Source organism: Notolepis coatsorum (genome assembly GCF_963971535.1).
Source record: "Notolepis coatsorum genome assembly, chromosome: 7".
Classification (NCBI taxonomy): domain Eukaryota; kingdom Metazoa; phylum Chordata; class Actinopteri; order Aulopiformes; family Paralepididae; genus Notolepis; species Notolepis coatsorum.
Window position 1 is genome coordinate 139,753,408 of NC_140171.1, and position 19,487 is coordinate 139,772,894.

General features: G+C 43.7%; 1 protein-coding gene across 1 annotated transcript in view; it reads left to right on the forward strand.

The window, feature by feature from the left end:
* The window catches only part of dchs2 (dachsous cadherin-related 2), a gene marked incomplete at both ends in the record, with an annotated part of 108,258 nt that overhangs the window by 8,803 nt on the left and 79,968 nt on the right, over positions 1–19,487 (forward strand). Inside the window, 7 exons of the mRNA XM_084318409.1 lie at positions 8,385–8,576; positions 10,244–10,475; positions 13,067–13,309; positions 15,432–16,003; positions 16,613–17,105; positions 17,870–17,928; positions 18,496–18,624. Coding sequence (XP_084174535.1) covers positions 8,385–8,576; positions 10,244–10,475; positions 13,067–13,309; positions 15,432–16,003; positions 16,613–17,105; positions 17,870–17,928; positions 18,496–18,624 — 1,920 coding nt within the window. The remainder of the gene's footprint in view (positions 1–8,384; positions 8,577–10,243; positions 10,476–13,066; positions 13,310–15,431; positions 16,004–16,612; positions 17,106–17,869; positions 17,929–18,495; positions 18,625–19,487) is intronic.

Sequence of the window (19,487 nt, forward strand, 5' to 3'; positions counted from 1 at the left end):
TGCTGACTTGTCATTCATTCACACATTCATTCACACATATATAATGAAATATGGTAATTTATGATAACCAGGTCATGCAGAATACGCTATTTTTCCGGCCTTCTTCAACCTATTGAAATAGCAAACACTTAAAATATATCAAAGACAATACAAGAAAATGGGGCGGGCCTTAATACAGGTCTATTTTTGGTCTTGTCCCGTACTGTCAATCACCAGCCTGCTGTTCCCCGCACCACCAGCTGCATGGCTACTAACCAACTACTAATACAGATCAATCATGATAAGCTGCTTAAGAAAAACAAGCTCTTAATTCGTGATAAGCTGCGACCCTGCAATGTGCAGGTGCTCTCAAAGTAGCTTTGAGCTTAGCGTTGAGTTACAATAGAATTGTAAGAGCACCTCTATGACAGAATTCTAGAGTCCAATGTTGCCTCCCACAAGTCTCTAGGATAAGTCGTAGTAGTAGTAGTTTTATTCACTCATCACACACAATACAATATGCACAATCATTCAACAATCTTTGATTTGGCAGTGACTGAAAAGGTGCAGGCTGAAGCATAATGCTTATACATGCCTGTCCTATATTCTTAACAAAATTAAGACTCCAAAACAGTATTCTAAAAGAAAATAACAAAAAAAAAGAATTATTCACATTTGTAATCTTCAAAAAGAGCTATACAAACCATTTTCTTAAAAACCAACAGCGACTTACTCATTCTTAAATGTATGCATTGTTCCACAAGTTAACCCCAACAATAGAAATACATCTCCTTTTAACCCCTTTCTTAGCTTTTTGAACATTAAATTTACAAATGTCTCAAATCATATTTTCTTTCATGTATTGAAAGAAAAAATAAGCAGTTAACGAGTTATGAAAAGAGGCATGGCTGAATAGTGTGTGTGTGTGTGTGTGTGTGTGTGTGTGTGTGTGTGTGTGTGTGTGTGTGTGTGTGTGTGTGTGTGTGTGTGTGTGTGTGTGTGTGTGTGTGTGTGTGTGTGTGTGTGTGTGTGTGTGTGTGTGTGTGTGTGTGCACACACGTGTACATGTATACTGTAGGTGTGTGTGTGTGTAGAAGCAGTTTTCTGTACCACTTTTACTGTAAAACCAACTGAGTGTATTATCATTGAATATGTGCGTGACACCCCCTTGTGGCCATGGCTGGTTTCCATGGCTACTAACAGTGATTAGCTACACCTGCCCAAACACACTCTAGAAATCACAGAACAAATTTAAAACCACATGCCAACAAACAATGAATGACTCAAAACTGAAACATGGCATTGCAAACAGGTCCTTTATAAACATAGCATTGCAAACAGGCCCTTTATAAACATGGCATTGCAAACAGGCCCTTTATAAACATGGCATTGCAAACAGGCCCTTGGGCCTTTATAAACATGGCATTGCAAACAGGTTCTTTATAAACATGGCATTACAAACAGGCCGTTTATAAACATGGCATTGCAAACAGGCCCTCTATAAACAGGCCCTTTATAAACATGGCATTGCAAACAGGCCCTTTATAAACATGGCATTGCAAACAGGCCCTTGGGCCGTTATAAACATGGCATTGCAAACAGGTTCTTTATAAACATGGCATTGCAAACAGGTTCTTTATAAACATGGCATTGCAAACAGGCCCTTGTGCCTTTATAAACATGGCATTGCAAACAGGTTCTTTATAAACATGGCATTGCAAACAGGCCCTTTATAAACATGGCATTGCAAACAGGTTCTTTATAAACATGGCATTGCAAACAGGTTCTTTATAAACATGGCATTGCAAACAGGCCCTTTATAAACATGGCATTGCAAACAGGCCCTTGGGCCTTTATAAACATTGATTGATTGATTGATTGATTGATTGATTGATTGATTGATTGAAAGGTTTATTAACAGATTGCAGAATGGGTACAGTACAGCTCAATACATACAATTGTTAAGGGGATGCAAACAGGCTACTGCAAACAGGCCCTTGGGCCTTTATAAACATGGCATTGCAAACAGGCCCTTGGGCCTTTATAAACATGGCATTGCAAACAGGCCCTTGGACCTTTATAAACATGGCATTGCAAACAGGTTCTTTATAAACATGGCATTACAAATGGGTCCTTTATAAAAATGGAATTGCATACCGGTGAACATTTTAATGTAAAAAATAATAATAATAATAAATAATAATAATCAAATAAAGGTCCTAATTTGTGTGAAAACTGTAGGAGCTGTGGCGAGTTAGAAAACAAAATGCCACCCTCTACATCTTCAACATTCCACCATTAATTTATATGGGGGCAAAGAAAAAGGCCAGAAAAAGTTGAATAATTAGTTTTGGAATAAAAAAAGGATGAACCCTTTTACTACCACACTACCAAAGGGTTAACCCTTTCACTGCGGGCGGCTAGGTGGTGTAGTGGGCAAGGCGCTCGCCATCAACGCTGGAGTCGCTGGGTTCGAATCCAGCTCTCGGCGTTGCTATCAGCTTGGCTGGTCGTTCATACTAACACAATTGGCAGTGTTAGGGGTGGGAAAGCTGATGGGTGGGTCCTGGGCGTTGTGGACAGCGACCCCTACAGTTCGGTCGGGGCGCCTGCACAGCGAGGGTAGGATCTGGAGGGAGGTAGTGTGACCTTCCACACGTTACACTCCCGGTGAGAATCTGCGCTGCCAGATCACCACTGTTCCTTCCTAAATACAGTAGGTCATGAGTTGACTCGCTAAACCCAAAGCATTGTGCAAGACCAGCTTCTGAAAAACTGTCTATATCCTTGTCCTGAGAAACTTTACCACCTCCACCCTGCCTTTCAGTTAGACTGAGATTATCCTAATTCCTTGACCAAGCACCACTAAAATGAACTAGGCCAGTGCAGACATTAAGTCTTGGTTTACCAGTAGGTAGGGGTAGTCCACTCACCAGTCCAATAATGCGCACAGGCTGTGCTGGTAGTAATCCTCAGTGTCAATATCATCTTTTGAGTCATGCTTATCGCTATCTGGCAACATTAGGGGTTCAGAGTCCTGTAGAGGCTGCTGGAAGCTTCTCAGAGTCACTTTGTTAATGGGATTAAGGTTGTTTTAGGAGCATCTTCTTAACCTTCTGTAGTGTGGTAGTGAAAGGGTTAAGATTAAGAACATGGCAATTAGCTAGGAGGTGGCTTCACTATCATACTACACACACCTACCCAACACATACAGTACTGTATAAGGATGGGAATCACCGGAGGCCCAGCGATACCATATTATATACGATACTAGAGTCATGATATTGCAATTTATTCACTTTTTTTCAACTGCAAATTATGTCGCCAATGGAAAACGTCAACACCTGTTTTTTATAAAATATATATCATTCGTTTTATCTAATAAGATAATGTTTTCAGTCTTCACCTCACTCCAATCATTTTATAAAATATATATTTATTTTATATCGATCCTTGTATCACTGTATCAATATAATATTGGCACGCATGATATGGCAATATATTGCTGTATCAGTTTTTCAGTTTCACTGTATATCATCATTGTTGACTAAAATTAACTTTCACCTCTAAAGGACCTAAAGTCTGTGCCTAGTCACAAATATTGTGTTGGTATTTTAGTTTCTTAACCCTCCAGTCACCCTTGTTGCAATTCTCGTCAAATAGCCTTTTTTTCACGTATTTTTCTTTTTTGTGGATAGCGTTGGCTATATGTTATGTATATGCCAGGAAGGTAGCTCAGTATCACATCTTTGAGTCACATTAAAATAATCCATGTATTTTATTTTAATTTTTTTTACATCACTATTAACACTATGATCGCCGATGACGAGTTTACACGTCATTCCTAGCCATGCTCATTCTGCCGAAGACGCCGTAACTCGTCTTTGATATCAATATTTCAAAAATCTGTGATCGGAATCATATTTCCCCTTCGGAGCCCTGAGACACACTGCTGATCTCCTCTCAACTCTCTAGCGGTTCAAGAGCGCCATCTGGTGGCCGATCGGCAGATCGAAACCGGAAATCAACCTTTGACCCGGCAGGGCTCACTCCACATGTGGTCCGGGCACTCGCTAATGTTAGAGAGACTCCGTCTTCACACAGTGAACATCGATCGGTGGAAATAACTCGAAAAAACAACATGATTTGGACGTATATACTATTATACAACCTGGAAATAGATCGGGCATTTCTCCATCCCATAATAGAGAAAATTCTGTTCCACGATCATCTGCCAGCGGCGCGAGGAAGCCACGGTGAGTTTCAACGTTATATTCTAACATCTTCTATACTAACTGCTACGATGAACATATGACCCACATTAGATGAATGGTATAACGTTGCCCACGGAATTATAAACGCCCCCTCACCCATCCGGTCAACATCAGATGACGTGTAGTAACTCCTAGAACCACGTCCAGTTGAAATCTTTTATCTCGCACAGATTCCTACCAAACTGTATTTGATCATCAATATAATGCATTTAGGGCTATAAATCACGTTCTGGAGAAAGCTGCAGAAAAAGATAAAAACATACTTATACTTTAGACCATATTTTAGTATGAATATGTGAATGAAAAAGTTTAACGTTGCTACACCATGAACAATACATATAGGACATTGAATGGGCCATAATAATGGCAATCTAGCAATAGAATTTAAAAAGTTATAGCCCTGCAAAGAAGGGGAACTTCTCCATAGACAAATAGAGCTGGCAAGGGATGGTAAATTATGAATTTTAATGATGGCGATCAAAGTGTTAACACTATCAGTGCCGGCCTTGTTTTCCTTTTTACCCCCTTGAATGCCATCATCCACTTCAATGTTAGCGTTAAAAACGCATAATCTATGTTTTAAATTGTAAATGTGTCTAATCTGCCCGTCGCTTATCAATGACTTGTTTGCAGTCTACATTGTCGAAACGGATTGTTTTTTAATCGGTTCATATCCTTTTTATAGCATTTCCAAAAGCTATGGTTCTCTCGAAAATTTCCGGAAAATTGAAAGATTCCCCCATAAACGGCATTTATTGGAATATTCTCGAATACACTAGACACGTTGTCATTTGTCGGCCTATTTATGAATCGTTTTCAAATAAACGCTAGATTATCGATAGTATATGTGTACTTATGCACGCTATAGAAGCGGGCTGAAAAATCTATTCTCTCATTTCCTCAACATCACACACACACACACACACACACATACACACACACATGGCACATGCTGATATCTCAGTGAATACAGCTCTGATTATCCTAAAACTGGTAACATAGACTCCTTACCTTAGATCAGATGTTCTCCAAAAAGATTATTCCAATTCCTGATCGCCATTCCAAATATCGACCGCGTTTATTGATTGATTATTGGCTGCTGTAAATATATATTCCACGCTGCTTTCCAACTCGCGTTCACTTCCCTCATCATCAGATCTATCGCCAGCATAATGGAGCCAGTAGGACTAGGCTCCCCCCACAGGGATCTCCCAGTGTGAGGATTCGCCTGTCCCTGGACCTTTTTTCCCTGTCTACTCTCCTCAACAGCCCCCACCCTTGCGAGAACTTTTCCCTGCCTCCTACTCTTCACCAGCCCCCACCCTTGGACATTCTTGTTCCTCTACCTTCACGCACCTGTTGGGAGTTTGCAATCAGGTCTGGAGAGTACTTAGGTTGCAGACTCCCCTCCAGTCCTTGTCGGGTCGTTCTGTGTTCTGGACTCTGTGTTCGTTCTGTATTCTGTACGTTACCATCACCTGCCGCGTCTCCGGCGTGAGACGACGTGCCAGCCATCACCACCTGTCGCCGTTTGCCTGGAGTGGGACACCGCCTTCGCTCTCTAATTCTCTACGGGAGGTTTCCTGTGTTCCCACTCCAGACGTCAAGCCGGCTCGCCATCGCTCCCTATTTCCACGGGAGGATGGCGTGTGCCCATCCCGTTCCCCTTGGATCCAGGCTCGCCGTCGCTCCCTATTATTCCATGGGAGGATGGCGTGTTCCCATCCCGTTCCCCTGGGACCCCCTTTGTTCTGCGCTGCCCGTCTACAGCATCCGAGGAGGAGGAGGAGGATTCCTTTCTGAGCAGCAGAGCCCTACTCGGTGTAGGGCCGGAAGAGGATCTCCGTGCCAGGCCTCCGCCGTCGGGCCCCTGTCCCCGTGCCAGGCCTCCGCCGTCGGGCCCCTGTCCCCGTGCCAGGCCTCCGCCGTCGGGCCCCTGTCCCCGTGCCAGGCCTCCGCCGTCGGAACCCTGTCCTCATCCCTGTAAGCAGCTCTGGCCCTCGCTCTGTCCAAGGCCTTAACCCTGTCCTCATCCCTGTAAGCAGCTCTGGTCCTCGCCCTGTCCAAGGCCTTAACCCTGTTCTCTGTCCCTGTCTCTAGCCCGCCTCTCCGGGCCTCTGTCCCTGTCCCGCTCTCCAGTGCCCCTAGTCCTTTAGCCTGTTCGCCTGTTAAAGGCACAGTGCCGCAGTTTCCATCTCTTCATGGACTCTAGTTGTTTTTGTGTTCTCCCTTAAAGGGACTGTGCCGCTTTTTGTTCTAGAATAAATATTGCCCTGTTTTGGCTTACTCTCATACCTGTCTTGTGTTGTGCGATTGGGGTCGGTTTCAAACCATAACACCCAGTATAATCGAATGGCCTGCAGTTACACAGGGATAGACAATAGGGGGTGGTATTTTCCCATCTGAGCTCCTAGAGCAGGGGTGTCAAACTCATTTTCACAGAGGGCCACATCAGCATTATGGTTGCCCTCAATGGGCCAAAGACCGTATAAATGTTAATGTAATGTAAAATAAATGTAGCTACTCATTTACATATTGTTAAACATGTTGTTTCTGTATTTATTACTTATTCAAGTTATACATATTGCATATGCATTTGCATAGATGTAAAAATATATGTTAGCTTATGTTATTTTAACAAATTATTTTAGTTTATCAGAACCCCATATTACTCCATCAATCAATGATCAAACCATTCAAGTAAATAACAAAGAAGAATATCATCAAATACAAGCTATGACATTAAGTTTGTTCAAAACCTTTTTGTCACAGTCAAGAGGGGCAGAACTAACACCTGTGAGCTGCAAAGAACACATGGGACAGATGTAGCAGATGTTACAAAAACAAATGGCTGCACACAACCTTGCAGAGGCCATACATCCAACTAATGGAAGATAGTTTAATTAACTTTAATTAACAGATTGCAGAATGGGTACAGTACAGTACAGCTCAATACACACAATTGTTAAGGGGATGCAGACCAGAGAAAGACTTTCGACTTGTTTACATCAGGGTCCCCCATTTTCAATTCGTAATGAAATTGCTATTATGTGTCTGCATGAACACACAACTGTAACTGTACTCAAAAATAACAAAATAAGGGTTGTCTCAGTTCACAACTATATTGGTCAAGTTTTGGGTGGGACTTGTTTGCGTCCCTACAGCTTCTTATTCAATTGAGCGAGATGCTCGGTTATGTCACACAGCCAGCTTGCATCTGACAGTTCAGACAATATTTCTTCAACCCTTTGTTACCTATTCCGCCTGGATCTTTTTTGTATTTTGGGCTGTAAAAGTGTCAAAGAATGTCTGAGGAGTAAGTGCTTTTGGCTTTTTTCCTTTGTTACTTCATCAATACCTCAGATGTTCAACACACATGTATGTGTAAGAATGTGTAATAACTAAGGCTGTCAACGCTTTATTAACGCATTAACCCACAATTATTTTAACACCGCTATTTTTTAACCCAAGATTAATGTAAATTTTTTTTTTTTTTTTTTTTTTTTTTACCAGAGCTCTTGGGGGGCCACATCAAATGACATGGCGGGCCGCATTTGGCCCGCGGGCCGTGAGTTTGACACCTATGTCCTAGAGGGTATGCTGTACCAACGGGAGACTCGGTTGATGAAATATTAATTCAGATCGCTAATAAAAAAATCAAACAACAATACACGTCGTCGGCACTCAACGGGGGGCATGATAAGACGACAATACACGTCGTCGGCATTCAAAGTGTTAAGCGCATGGAATAAAAGTGTCACACCTTCCACCCTAGTCGCAGAAATGAACAGGTTGACTCCCATGTTAAACACATTTTTTGAATACACAGCCTGTACAGTTTAAAATTAGAATGAATCATAAGTAAATAAATAAAAGGATGGATGAGGCCTCCAAGAGGTAGTTTGTGAATTTTTTTTGGGGTTAGGGGGTTAAGGTTAGGGGGTAACCCTAACCCCCTAACCCTAATTAAAAAAATTGTTAAAATCCTGAAAATGAATAAATATTCGATATGTATGGTGAGGACTGAAGTTATGTTTTACTGAGATCGCAGTTTTCGGCAAAGGGCTAAAGGTGTGATTATTTTAAAGGTTGACTGGAGGGTTAAGACTTAAACACTACTCTACTCTCCAGGTGGTGGCCACGGACGCAGACGGCCCTGACTACAGCACGCTGCACTACTCGCTCTCTGACGGCTTCGACAAGCAGGACAAACACCCCCTCTTCAGAATCAACCCAGACACTGGAGAACTGTGTGTCTCTCAGGATATCGACCGGGATGCGGGACAGACAACCCATGATCTTCTAGTCAAAGCTGAGGATCCAGTGAGTGGGTTTTGTTAATGCGTCTTTTATCTTGAGGTACACAGTCCCTTTGTTTGATAAGCTCACACTAATAATATAGTCATCCAGTTTTAAACTGTGGATACCAAACAGAGAACGTAAAGACGACTTTAAACAATTGAACAGTAATCCAGAACTATTTTATTGCACTGTAAAAAAACGGATTTTATATGTCTGCACTTTATGTGCTAATTTGATGTCTATTCTATTCTACTATTTTATTGCACTGCACTATTGCACTATTTTACTCTGTCTATTTTATCTTTTTATTATTGTCTAGTTAAAACTGAATAAAACCATAAACAAGGTGGCCTGTTGGGATGTTCGATCCTAATGTGAAAAACTGTGATATTATATGTCTGCACTTTATGTGCTCAATTTATGCTTGTCTTTCTTCTGTTGTGAAGCACTTTTAGCTGCAGTTTCTGTATGAAAGGTGCTATACACATAAAGTTTATTATTATTATTATCAGACTAGGAATCAGAATCTGATGACCGTGTTATTAAAGGAACACACCAGCATTATCGGAAATGCGCTTACCGTCTTCTCCAGAGTTTGACAAGAAGATAGATACCAAGTTCCTCTCACTCCGTTCACCACTAGTCTTCCACCACTAGCCTAGCTGTTGGCCACAAACACCTCTCCCGGAGGCGTGTATGCCGTCGACGTCGGAACTACATTTCCGCGTTCGAGTTTTGCGCTCTGATTGGCCAGGTCATGTGACATGTGCGCCAATCGTGGGACAGCAAGTTCTGCGCCTATTTCCGAGTCTAACAGCCTGCAAACTACCTGGCGTTCTATCGCCATGATCTAAGACAAACTCTAACCTTAACCTACTTCGAAAGAGCGCCTAAGCTTAACCATTGTAGAAACTTGCGGTCCCACGATTGGGCGTACATGTCACATGACCAGAAATGACCTGGCCAATCAGAGACGCGGAAATGCAGTTATGTTGTAGAAGGCATTCAGGCCTCCCGGAGTTCTAAGCTAGGCTAGTGGTCCGTATCCGCTCCCATTCCATTAATTTGTGCTAAGCTAGGTTAGTTTGCAGCTGGATAGCTTTCTACTGAACACACTGACAGGAAACTGGTATCTATCTTCTTGCCTGACTCTGGAGAAGACGGCGAGCACATTTCCCATAATGTTGGCGTGTTCCTTTAATAACATGGTCATCACATTCTGATTCCTACTCTGATGACTATAATACTAGTGTGAGTATATTACTAGCTGATTTTAATGAGTCACTTGAATTTAATTCAAGCGACAGTGGCTCAGCAGGTAGAGCAGTCGTCTGGTAATCCGGAGGTTCCCGGTTCGATTCCCACTCCTCCTGGGCAGCGTGTCGAAGTGTCCTTGAGCACGACCCCTAATTGCTCCCGATGAGCAGGTCGGCACCTTGCATGGTCGCCTCCGCCGTCGGTGTGTGAATGTGTGAGTGAACGGGTCAAATGTGAGGCAAACAAATTGTAAAGCACTTTGGATAAAAGCTGCTATATAAATGCAGCCATTTATCATTTAATGAATTATCTTTAAGTGTCACTCGGACCTTCTCAATATTTGAGTGTTGAGTCTGGCGCCTCCCGGCGTAGAAATGTCCAGATAACCAGAAGTGGCGTGATTGTTATACCTCCTCTCCTCCCCTCGCCAGGGGGGGCTGATCGCTCGGACCTACGTGCACATCGAGGTGGAGGACCTGAACGACAACGCGCCGGTGTTCAACCCAGAGCGGTACGCCACCAGCATCAGCAGCCACGCACAGCCCGGCACCGAGGTCCTCAGCGTCATCGCCAGCGACAGAGATGCTGGGGCCTTTGGCCGGGTGACCTACGACCTCCTCCCCGCCGAGCTGTCCACCCTGTTCACTCTGGACAAAGAAACAGGTGGGCCGTGCTTAGTTTGTGTTTTACGTTTTGTTCAGTACTCGCCCCTCAAACAGATTGGCAAGCATCATTTATGATTTTATGATTTTATTGGGATCCCCATCAGCTGATGCAGAACATCAGCTACTCATTCTGGGGTCAAAAACATAACGTATAAACATGCCAATAGATTTATAGACAAAACAACCAAGTAGTATTAAAATCAAAAGGTTACAATATCCTTTATCTCAAACACATATACTATACATACCATATTCTTAATCATATGGAATCATACATAGTACAATATATATTACATAATACACTATATAACATGCACTAAATTCACAAACAGTGAGACAACTAAACATACAGTACATACATACATACATACACTGCTACAGTCTTTTATCCTGATTCATAGGCACTGGATATACATACAAAATAAACGACTGTATTTGTATAGGCTATTGATATCACTAGAAAATACAAATACAATTTAATTAAAATAAAAGTAACTGTAGGTGTGTGTATACATGTATGTGTATGCCTAAATATACAGAATGTCTCTACAGGGCTGTTAGATATAACATGTGATATAACCCTTTTAATTACTGATGAGCCGAGCACAGGGATGCTCTGTTGCTGACTAAACTGGACTATTTTATATTGATACAAGTAAAACAAGTCCCCTGTCAGAGTATGTTGCACACGGCTTTAACCCTTTCACTACCATACTACAGACGGTTAACCCTTTCACTACCACACTTCAGAAGGTTAACCCGTTCACTACCACACTACAGACGGTTAACCCTTTCACTGCCACATGACAAAGGGTGAACCCTTTCACAACCACACTACCAAATGGTTAACCCTTTCACTGCGACAATACAGAAGGTTCACCTTTTCACTGCCACACGACAAAGGGTTAACCCTTTCACAACCGCACTACTGAAGGTCAACCCGTTCACTACCACACTACAGAAGGTTAACCTTTTCACTACCACACTACAGATGGTTAACCCTTTCACTGCCACATGACAAAGGGTGAACCCTTTCACAACCTCACTACCAAATGGTTAACCCTTTCACTGCGACAATACAGAAGGTTAACCCTTTCACTACCACACTACAAAAGGTTAACCGTGAAAGTGTTAATAAGAGAACAATAGCTTTGCAAGACAACGCCATGAGAGGGTAGGAGGTCTCAGCTCAGCTATTTATCCCATATAGTTTCCCTTACCTCATCCAAACGGCTGCGGTATGTGTTTGGACCACCCCACTAATTACGTTTGCACAGTAGACAGGGCTCTTGTAAAGTTTAATCAATTTTAAAGGTATAATCTGTGATGCCGTCAAACCAGCAACCTCTAGGCAAAAGAGCGCTGTTTGGTGTTGGGCTTTGTTTACTTTTTTGCTTTTTTTTTTTTTTTTTTAGCTTTGTTTACTTTTAACTTTGAGTTGTTTTGGTATAACGTGTGGGTTTAGTAACTTATTATACTGTGAATTTCTCCAGAGCTCTCTTGGTAGATCCTGAGGTGTGGCCAGCAGTAGCAACCCCTCCCCTCTATACCCGCTGATATCCAACCCACACATCATACAAAAGCAAAAAGCACAGTACCATGTTCACCTTTTGCCTAGAGGTCACTGTTCGATGACATTACAGACTATACCTTTAGTAAGTGATCAAAAATGAGCCATTGCCTGAGCCGCCATCTGGTTTCACACAGTGCGTTCTGTCTGCCAGAGTGTAAAAGAAGAAGGGCTGATTTATTTAGATTTGTGTTTCTTAACCCTTTCACTACCAACCACACTACCAAAGGGTTAACCCTTTCACTGCGACAATACAGAAGGTTAACCCTTTCACTGCCGCACGACAAAGGGTTAACCCTTTCACAACCACACTACAGAAGGTTAACCCTTTTCACTACCACACTACAGATAGTTAACCTTCTGTAGTGTGGTAGTGAAAGGGTTAAACAACGTGCCGCTACTCATAATACATAGCGAGCCTGGTTCTTTTGAGTCCCCACATGACAGTGGATATCATTTGTAGCCTCTTCAGGTCCCGGTCCTTTGCTGAAAAGGGGTTAGGAACCCCTGATTGTTGACAGTATGGTTTGGTCAGAATTATAGCAAATCCAAAGGTCTCGACTTGGAACACAAAAACAATAGGCATTATATTATTTGACCATGTGATTTTTTGCTAACAAAAAAAACTCCAAACTAAAAAGTAGGGATGTCCGATATTGGCTTTTTTACCGATATCCGATATACCGATATTGTCCAACTCTTAATTTCTGATACCAACCGATACCGATATATGCAGGGTCCCCCCCCCCCCCCCTCCCCCCCCCAAAAACACAACATTATGCATACTTTTCACAATAAATTAAATAAGAATTTGTTCTTACTTGCTTGCCTGGGTAAATAAAGGTTAAATAAATGTTAAAAAAAATAAGAATTATTATTATTATTATTATTATTATTATATTTTTTTTTTGAAAACCGATACCAATAATTTCCGATATTACATTTTAATGCCAATATCGGCCGATAATATCGGACATCCCTACTAAAAATCTAAACCTGTGATTCTGTTCCACCTGCAGGGGTGTTATACCTCGCCTCCGCTCTGACCCACCTGGGTACCGCCAGTGTCCAGCTCTCCGTGACGGCCCAGGACGGCGGGGGCCTGACCTCGGCACGGCCCGCGGAGGTCACCGTCAATGTCCTGCGCACCGGCGCCCGGGAGGCCCCCGCCGTGTTCCGGAGGTCACGCTACGCCTTCGCCGTGCCCGAGGACGCACCTCCGGGCACTCTAGTGGGCTCCGTGGAGGCCGTCAACCCAGTCAGTAAGTGTCACTCTAGTGGGCTCCGTGGAGGCCGTCAACCCAGTCAGTAAGTGTCACTCTAGTGGGCTCCGTGGAGGCCGTCAACCCAGTCAGTAAGTGTCACTCTAGTGGGCTCCGTGGAGGCCGTCAACCCAGTCAGTAAGTGTCACTCTAGTGGGCTCCGTGGAGGCCAGCAACCCAGTCAGTAAGTGTCACTCTAGTGGGCTCCGTGGAGGCCAGCAACCCAGTCAGTAAGTGTCACTCTAGTGGGCTCCGTGGAGGCCGTCAACCCAGTCAGTAAGTGTCACTCTAGTGGGCTCCGTGGAGGCCGTCAACCCAGTCAGTAAGTGTCACTCTAGTGGGCTCCATGGAGGCCAGCAACCCAGTCAGTAAGTGTCACTCTAGTGGGCTCCGTGGAGGCCGTCAACCCAGTCAGTAAGTGTCACTCTAGTGGGCTCCGTGGAGGCCGTCAACCCAGTCAGTAAGTGTCACTCTAGTGGGCTCCATGGAGGCCATCAACCCAGTCAGTAAGTGTCACTCTAGTGGGCTCCATGGAGGCCATCAATCCAGTCAGTAAGTGTCACTCTAGTGGGCTCCGTGGAGGCCATCAACCCAGTCAGTAAGTGTCACTCTAGTGGGCTCCGTGGAGGCCAGCAACCCAGTCAATAAGTGTCACTCTAGTGGGCTCCGTGGAGGCCGTCAACCCAGTCAGTAAGTGTCACTCTAGTGGGCTCCGTGGAGGCCGTCAACCCAGTCAGTAAGTGTCACTCTAGTGGGCTCCGTGGAGGCCGTCAACCCAGTCAGTAAGTGTCACTCTAGTGGGCTCCGTGGAGGCCGTCAACCCAGTCAGTAAGTGTCACTCTAGTGGGCTCCGTGGAGGACATCAACCCAGTCAGTAAGTGTCACTCTAGTGGGCTCCGTGGAGGCCAGCAACCCAGTCAGTAAGTGTCACTCTAGTGGGCTCCGTGGAGGACATCAACCCAGTCAGTAAGTGTCACTCTAGTGGGCTCCGTGGAGGCCAGCAACCCAGTCAGTAAGTGTCACTCTAGTGGGCTCCGTGGAGGCCAGCAACCCAGTCAGTAAGTGTCACTCTAGTGGGCTCCGTAGAGGACATCAACCCAGTCAGTAAGTGTCACTCTAGTGGGCTCCGTGGAGGCCAGCAACCCAGTCAGTAAGTGTCACTCTAGTGGGCTCCGTGGAGGCCAGCAACCCAGTCAGTAAGTGTCACTCTAGTGGGCTCCATGGAGGCCATCAATCCAGTCAGTAAGTGTCACTCTAGTGGGCTCCATGGAGGCCATCAATCCAGTCAGTAAGTGTCACTCTAGTGGGCTCCGTGGAGGCCGTCAACCCAGTCAGTAAGTGTCACTCTAGTGGGCTCCGTGGAGGCCATCAACCCAGTCAGTAAGTGTCACACACAAATAAAATGGTACCTCTGGCCTCTCGCCCCATACCTGGAAAAGATATTATGCTCGGCTGCACATTTTAACCCTTTCACTGCCACACGACAGAAGGTTAACCCTTTACTATCACACAACCGATGGTCGCCGTCGTGTGGCAGTGAAATGGTTACCCTTCTGTGTATTGTCACAGTGAAAGGGTTAACCGTTTGGTAGTGCGGCGGTGAAAGGGTTAAGTCACTGGTTGGCTCGTCACAACTTTCCACTGCAGGGTTCTATAACATAACACATCTAAAACATATCTAAACACTCTCGCTCTCTCTCTCTCTCTCTCTCTCTCTCTCTCTCTCTCTCTCTCTCTCTCTCTCTCTCTCTCTCTCTCTCTCTCTCTCTCTCTCTCTCTCTCTCTCTCTCTCTCACTCTCTCTCTCTCTCTCCCTCTCTCTGGCAGCTTTAAGGCTCTCTGCCTGTTCCAGCAGCTTGTACAGTAGTTTTAATATGCACTCGTAAAACACTTGGTAGGGGATTAAGGAGGCTTCGCTGGCGTGTAATTACTTAATGTTGCCTCCTGTGTGTCTGCAGTGCACTCATGTGTGCTAATGTTCATGAGCAACGTTTACATAGGTTTGACTTTGTTGTAGTACCCAAACTTCTATGAAGAAAAAGTGAAAGAATTATAATGCAAATGATGAATGACTTGCAATATATCTGCGATTTAGATTTCCATCTTCTTTTTTGTCTTCCCAGACTCTGTGGAGTCTGTCTCCTACCGGATCTCGTCCGGAGACCCTCAGGGCCTGTTCCGGGTCCAGCCCCAGTCTGGCCTGATCACCACCAGCCAGTTCCTGGACCACGAGTCGCAGCCCTACGCCCTGCTGGTTCTCCAGTCGCACACGGGCACCTCCGCCGTGTACAGCAGCACCCAGGTCAACGTCACCATCGCCGACGTCAACGATAACGCCCCGGTCTTCCCAAGAGTCACCGACGCGGTCACGGTGTCCCAAACCACGCCTCCGGGAACCGTCCTGTTCATAGCCCACGCCCACGACTCCGACAGCGGTGCCAATGGACGAGTGCGGTATCACTTATCCCCAGGAGAGAGCGGCGGTGGACACGGAGGAGTTTTCATGATCGATCCCGACCTCGGAACGGTGAGGTTAAACGGGAGTTTACACTCGGACCCGCCGCAGAGGTACAGCTTTGAGATTGTGGCTAAAGACGAGGGCGAACCTTCCCTCAGCTCCACCTTGACTCTCACGGTGAACGTGGACCGGACGGCCTCCGAGGACACGCTGGCGTTCGAGACGCTGGTCTACCAGGTAGGGATGAGTCGTGCCAGTCTCCACATTCCATTTTCATGTCAGAGTCGAAAAATATATATATAATTTTTTTTTGTATTATTACATCTTTTTTGTGAAGCAAACCATTTTTATTTAATTCATTTTTATATTTAGAGGCAGTCTAATTTTCATAGCCTAATTGATCTAAAAGCTGCACATGCTACTGTTTCTGTTTGTTTATTAAAACCGGTTGATAGGCCAATGCAATGCTGTTATTATAGGCTACGATGGTGAATGGTGTCATTATGATCTATTGTCTGTCAGCTGAGCCGATCAACGTTCTGAAGGATTATCTGAAGTGCCTATTTATGTGCAATACCCTTTGATTTTAATGATCCATTCTATTAAAAATAATAACTGAATTGAACTGAAACTGAACATTTTAACTGAATTGAAACTGAAACAGAATTTATTATTATTATTATTTTTTTATAAATTATTCTTAAATTATCGGGTGGGGGGGGGGGGGGGGGGTCGAATTTTGAAATATTCCGTCTTAAGAACAGTAGACTATTCGAAAATGATTTTGGTCAGTCATGCACATCCCTACCACCAGGTGGAGATAGGAGAGGGCTACCGGAAGGACAGGTGGAGTTAGGAGAGGGCTACCGGAAGGACGCGCGGGTCATCCAGGTCAGGGCGCACCAGAGCCGGGGGACTCGTCACGGCGGAGCCAACAACGCGGGCCTCCTCGCGTACTCCCTGGAGCCAGAGGCGGGGTTCCCTCCTCCTCCCTTCCGCGTTCACCCCGTCAGCGGATGGTTGTACCTCTCCCAGAGCCTGGACTACGAGAGCGAACCCTTGTTCCGTTTCAGAGTGCTGGCCACCGCAGCCAAGGAGGAAGCCACATCGACCGGCCCCGCCACGGCTACGGCCACCGTGACGGTGCTGGTGCTGGACGCCAACGACAACGCCCCCGTGTTCACCAGTGAGACCCACTACTTCACGGTGTCCGAGGGGCCTTCTCCCCGGGGCCTGGTGGGGACGGTCAGGGCCGTGGATAAGGACTCCAGGAAGAACGCGGAGCTATCCTACATCCTGCTCTCGGATGGGAAACACTTCCGTATCAACGCCAAGACAGGTAGGAGGACGTCCTGTGGTGGCCGCTGCAGTGATATAGAAGTATAATAATAATAATAATAATAATAATAATAATAATAATAATAATAATAATAATAATAATAATAATAATAATAATAATAATAATAATAATAATAATAATAATAATAATAATAATAATAATAATAATAATAATAATAATAATAATAATAATAATAATAATAATAATAATTATTATTATTATTATTATAATAATAATCATCATCATCATCATCATAATAATAATAATAATAATAATAATAATAATAATAATAATAATAATAATAATAATAATAATAATAATAATAATAATAATAATAATAATAATAATAATTATTATTATTATTATTATAATTATAATAATAATAATAATAATAACTTTATTTGTATAGCACCTTTCATACAGGGGGATTGCAGTTCAAAGTGCTTTATATTGGAGGAGTTGTACAGTGTACACTTATTACTGTACATTTTACTGTATATTTCTGTCTGGATAGTTTATATTTAAGATTTTAGAATGTATATACATACCAGAATGTATATCCCGGATTTTATTCTTTATTCTATTTTATTCTTATTTTTTATATTATTATTTTAGTTGACTAATTGACTACCTATTAAATGTTTATTGTTGTTCAATGTGAGCGATCTGTAGTGCCGAATTTCCCTCAGGATTATTAAAGGATTTCTATTCTATTCTATAATACCATGCCAACCCCTCTCTCTCTCTCTCCCCCTCCCTCCCAGGTGAGATCATCAACTGGGTAGCGTTGGACAGGGAGCAGCACAGTCAGCACGTTCTGAAGGTAATTAATTTGTATATTATATTGAACTATATTTACAGTATATACTATTATATTATGGTACTATATTATATTGTATATATCATGTACTATATATCTCATATCACATTATATATGTGTTGTATACACTATTATGTACTATATACTATTATATATACTATTATATACTGCAGGTATACTATACTGTAATGTGTACTATATGTGTGTACTGTAATGTGTACTATATGTGTGTACTGTAATGTGTACTATATGTGTGTACTGTAATGTGTACTATATGTATGTACTATGTATGTATGTATGTATGTATGTATGTATGTATGTATGTATGTATGTATGTATGTATGTATGTATGTATGTATGTATGTATGTATGTATGTATGTATGTATGTATGTATGTAAAATGAAAAGAAATTAAATTAAAATAAACGAAACGTAAGTCTTCAGGGGTAGGGCCCGACAATTGGACAATGCTGCAATAGCAGCTGGTAGAACTTTGGCGATTTATGGAATGACCGTTGTTATGTGTCCAAAGCCCGAAATAAAAAATAACTGAACTGAACTGAACTGAAGGTGATGGTGACGGACCAGGGCCGTCCTCGTCTCAACGCCACCACCATCGTTCACATCCTGGTCACTGACGTCAACGATAACCCTCCTCGGTTCACCCACCTGCCAGCCACCAAGGTGCTCAACGTCCAGGTGCTTATGTTTTTTTATTTATTTACAATCTCTTTATTTGTCATCAGATTAACACACACACACACACACACACACACACACACACACACACACACACACACACACACACACACACACACACACACACACACACACACACACACACACACACACACACACACACACACATGCGATGGGCGACCCACAGGAACACACACACACACATGCATTGAGTCGCTGACGAAATGTCCTCTGCACCTCCCATCCCATCGTCCTTCCCCCCAAGGGCAGCCGGGAGCAGACAAGGGCTGTGGCGAGCGCCGCGCCCGGGGAAGTGCTCCTGTCCGTCTTCGTCATGGACGCGACAGCGTTAGCGATCTGTTCTGCATGTTTTTCCATTGGGTTTATCTTATCGGGAGGGGAAACCCTTGCGAGCACAGGGAGAGAACATGCAAACTCCACACAGAAAGGCCCGAGAGATAACCCACCTGGGTAACTGGCAACACGGCAACCTGGTCCCCAAGCGGGAATCGAACCTATTTGAACCCTAGTCCTATTTCCTACTTAACAATATAATTTTCTTTGCACAATCCGTGCTTGTCCTCATACTAGCACTGGCTAGTTAGCCCAAAACAAATGTAAAGTTAATGGGGTCAGGCTTTGTTCCACTGACACATGCCTTCTCTATTTGAATGACCACATCAAACAAGAGGTGGACGCAGGCAAATACTGCGGCATGGTCATGCTGGACCTACAAAAGGCCTTTGACACGGTCAATCACTCCATTCTGATTGACAAGCTAAAAGCAATTGGTTTTGATAGTCTATCAGTGAGCTGGATGCAATCCTACCTTGAGGGGAGGGAACAGATGGTGGAGGTAAACG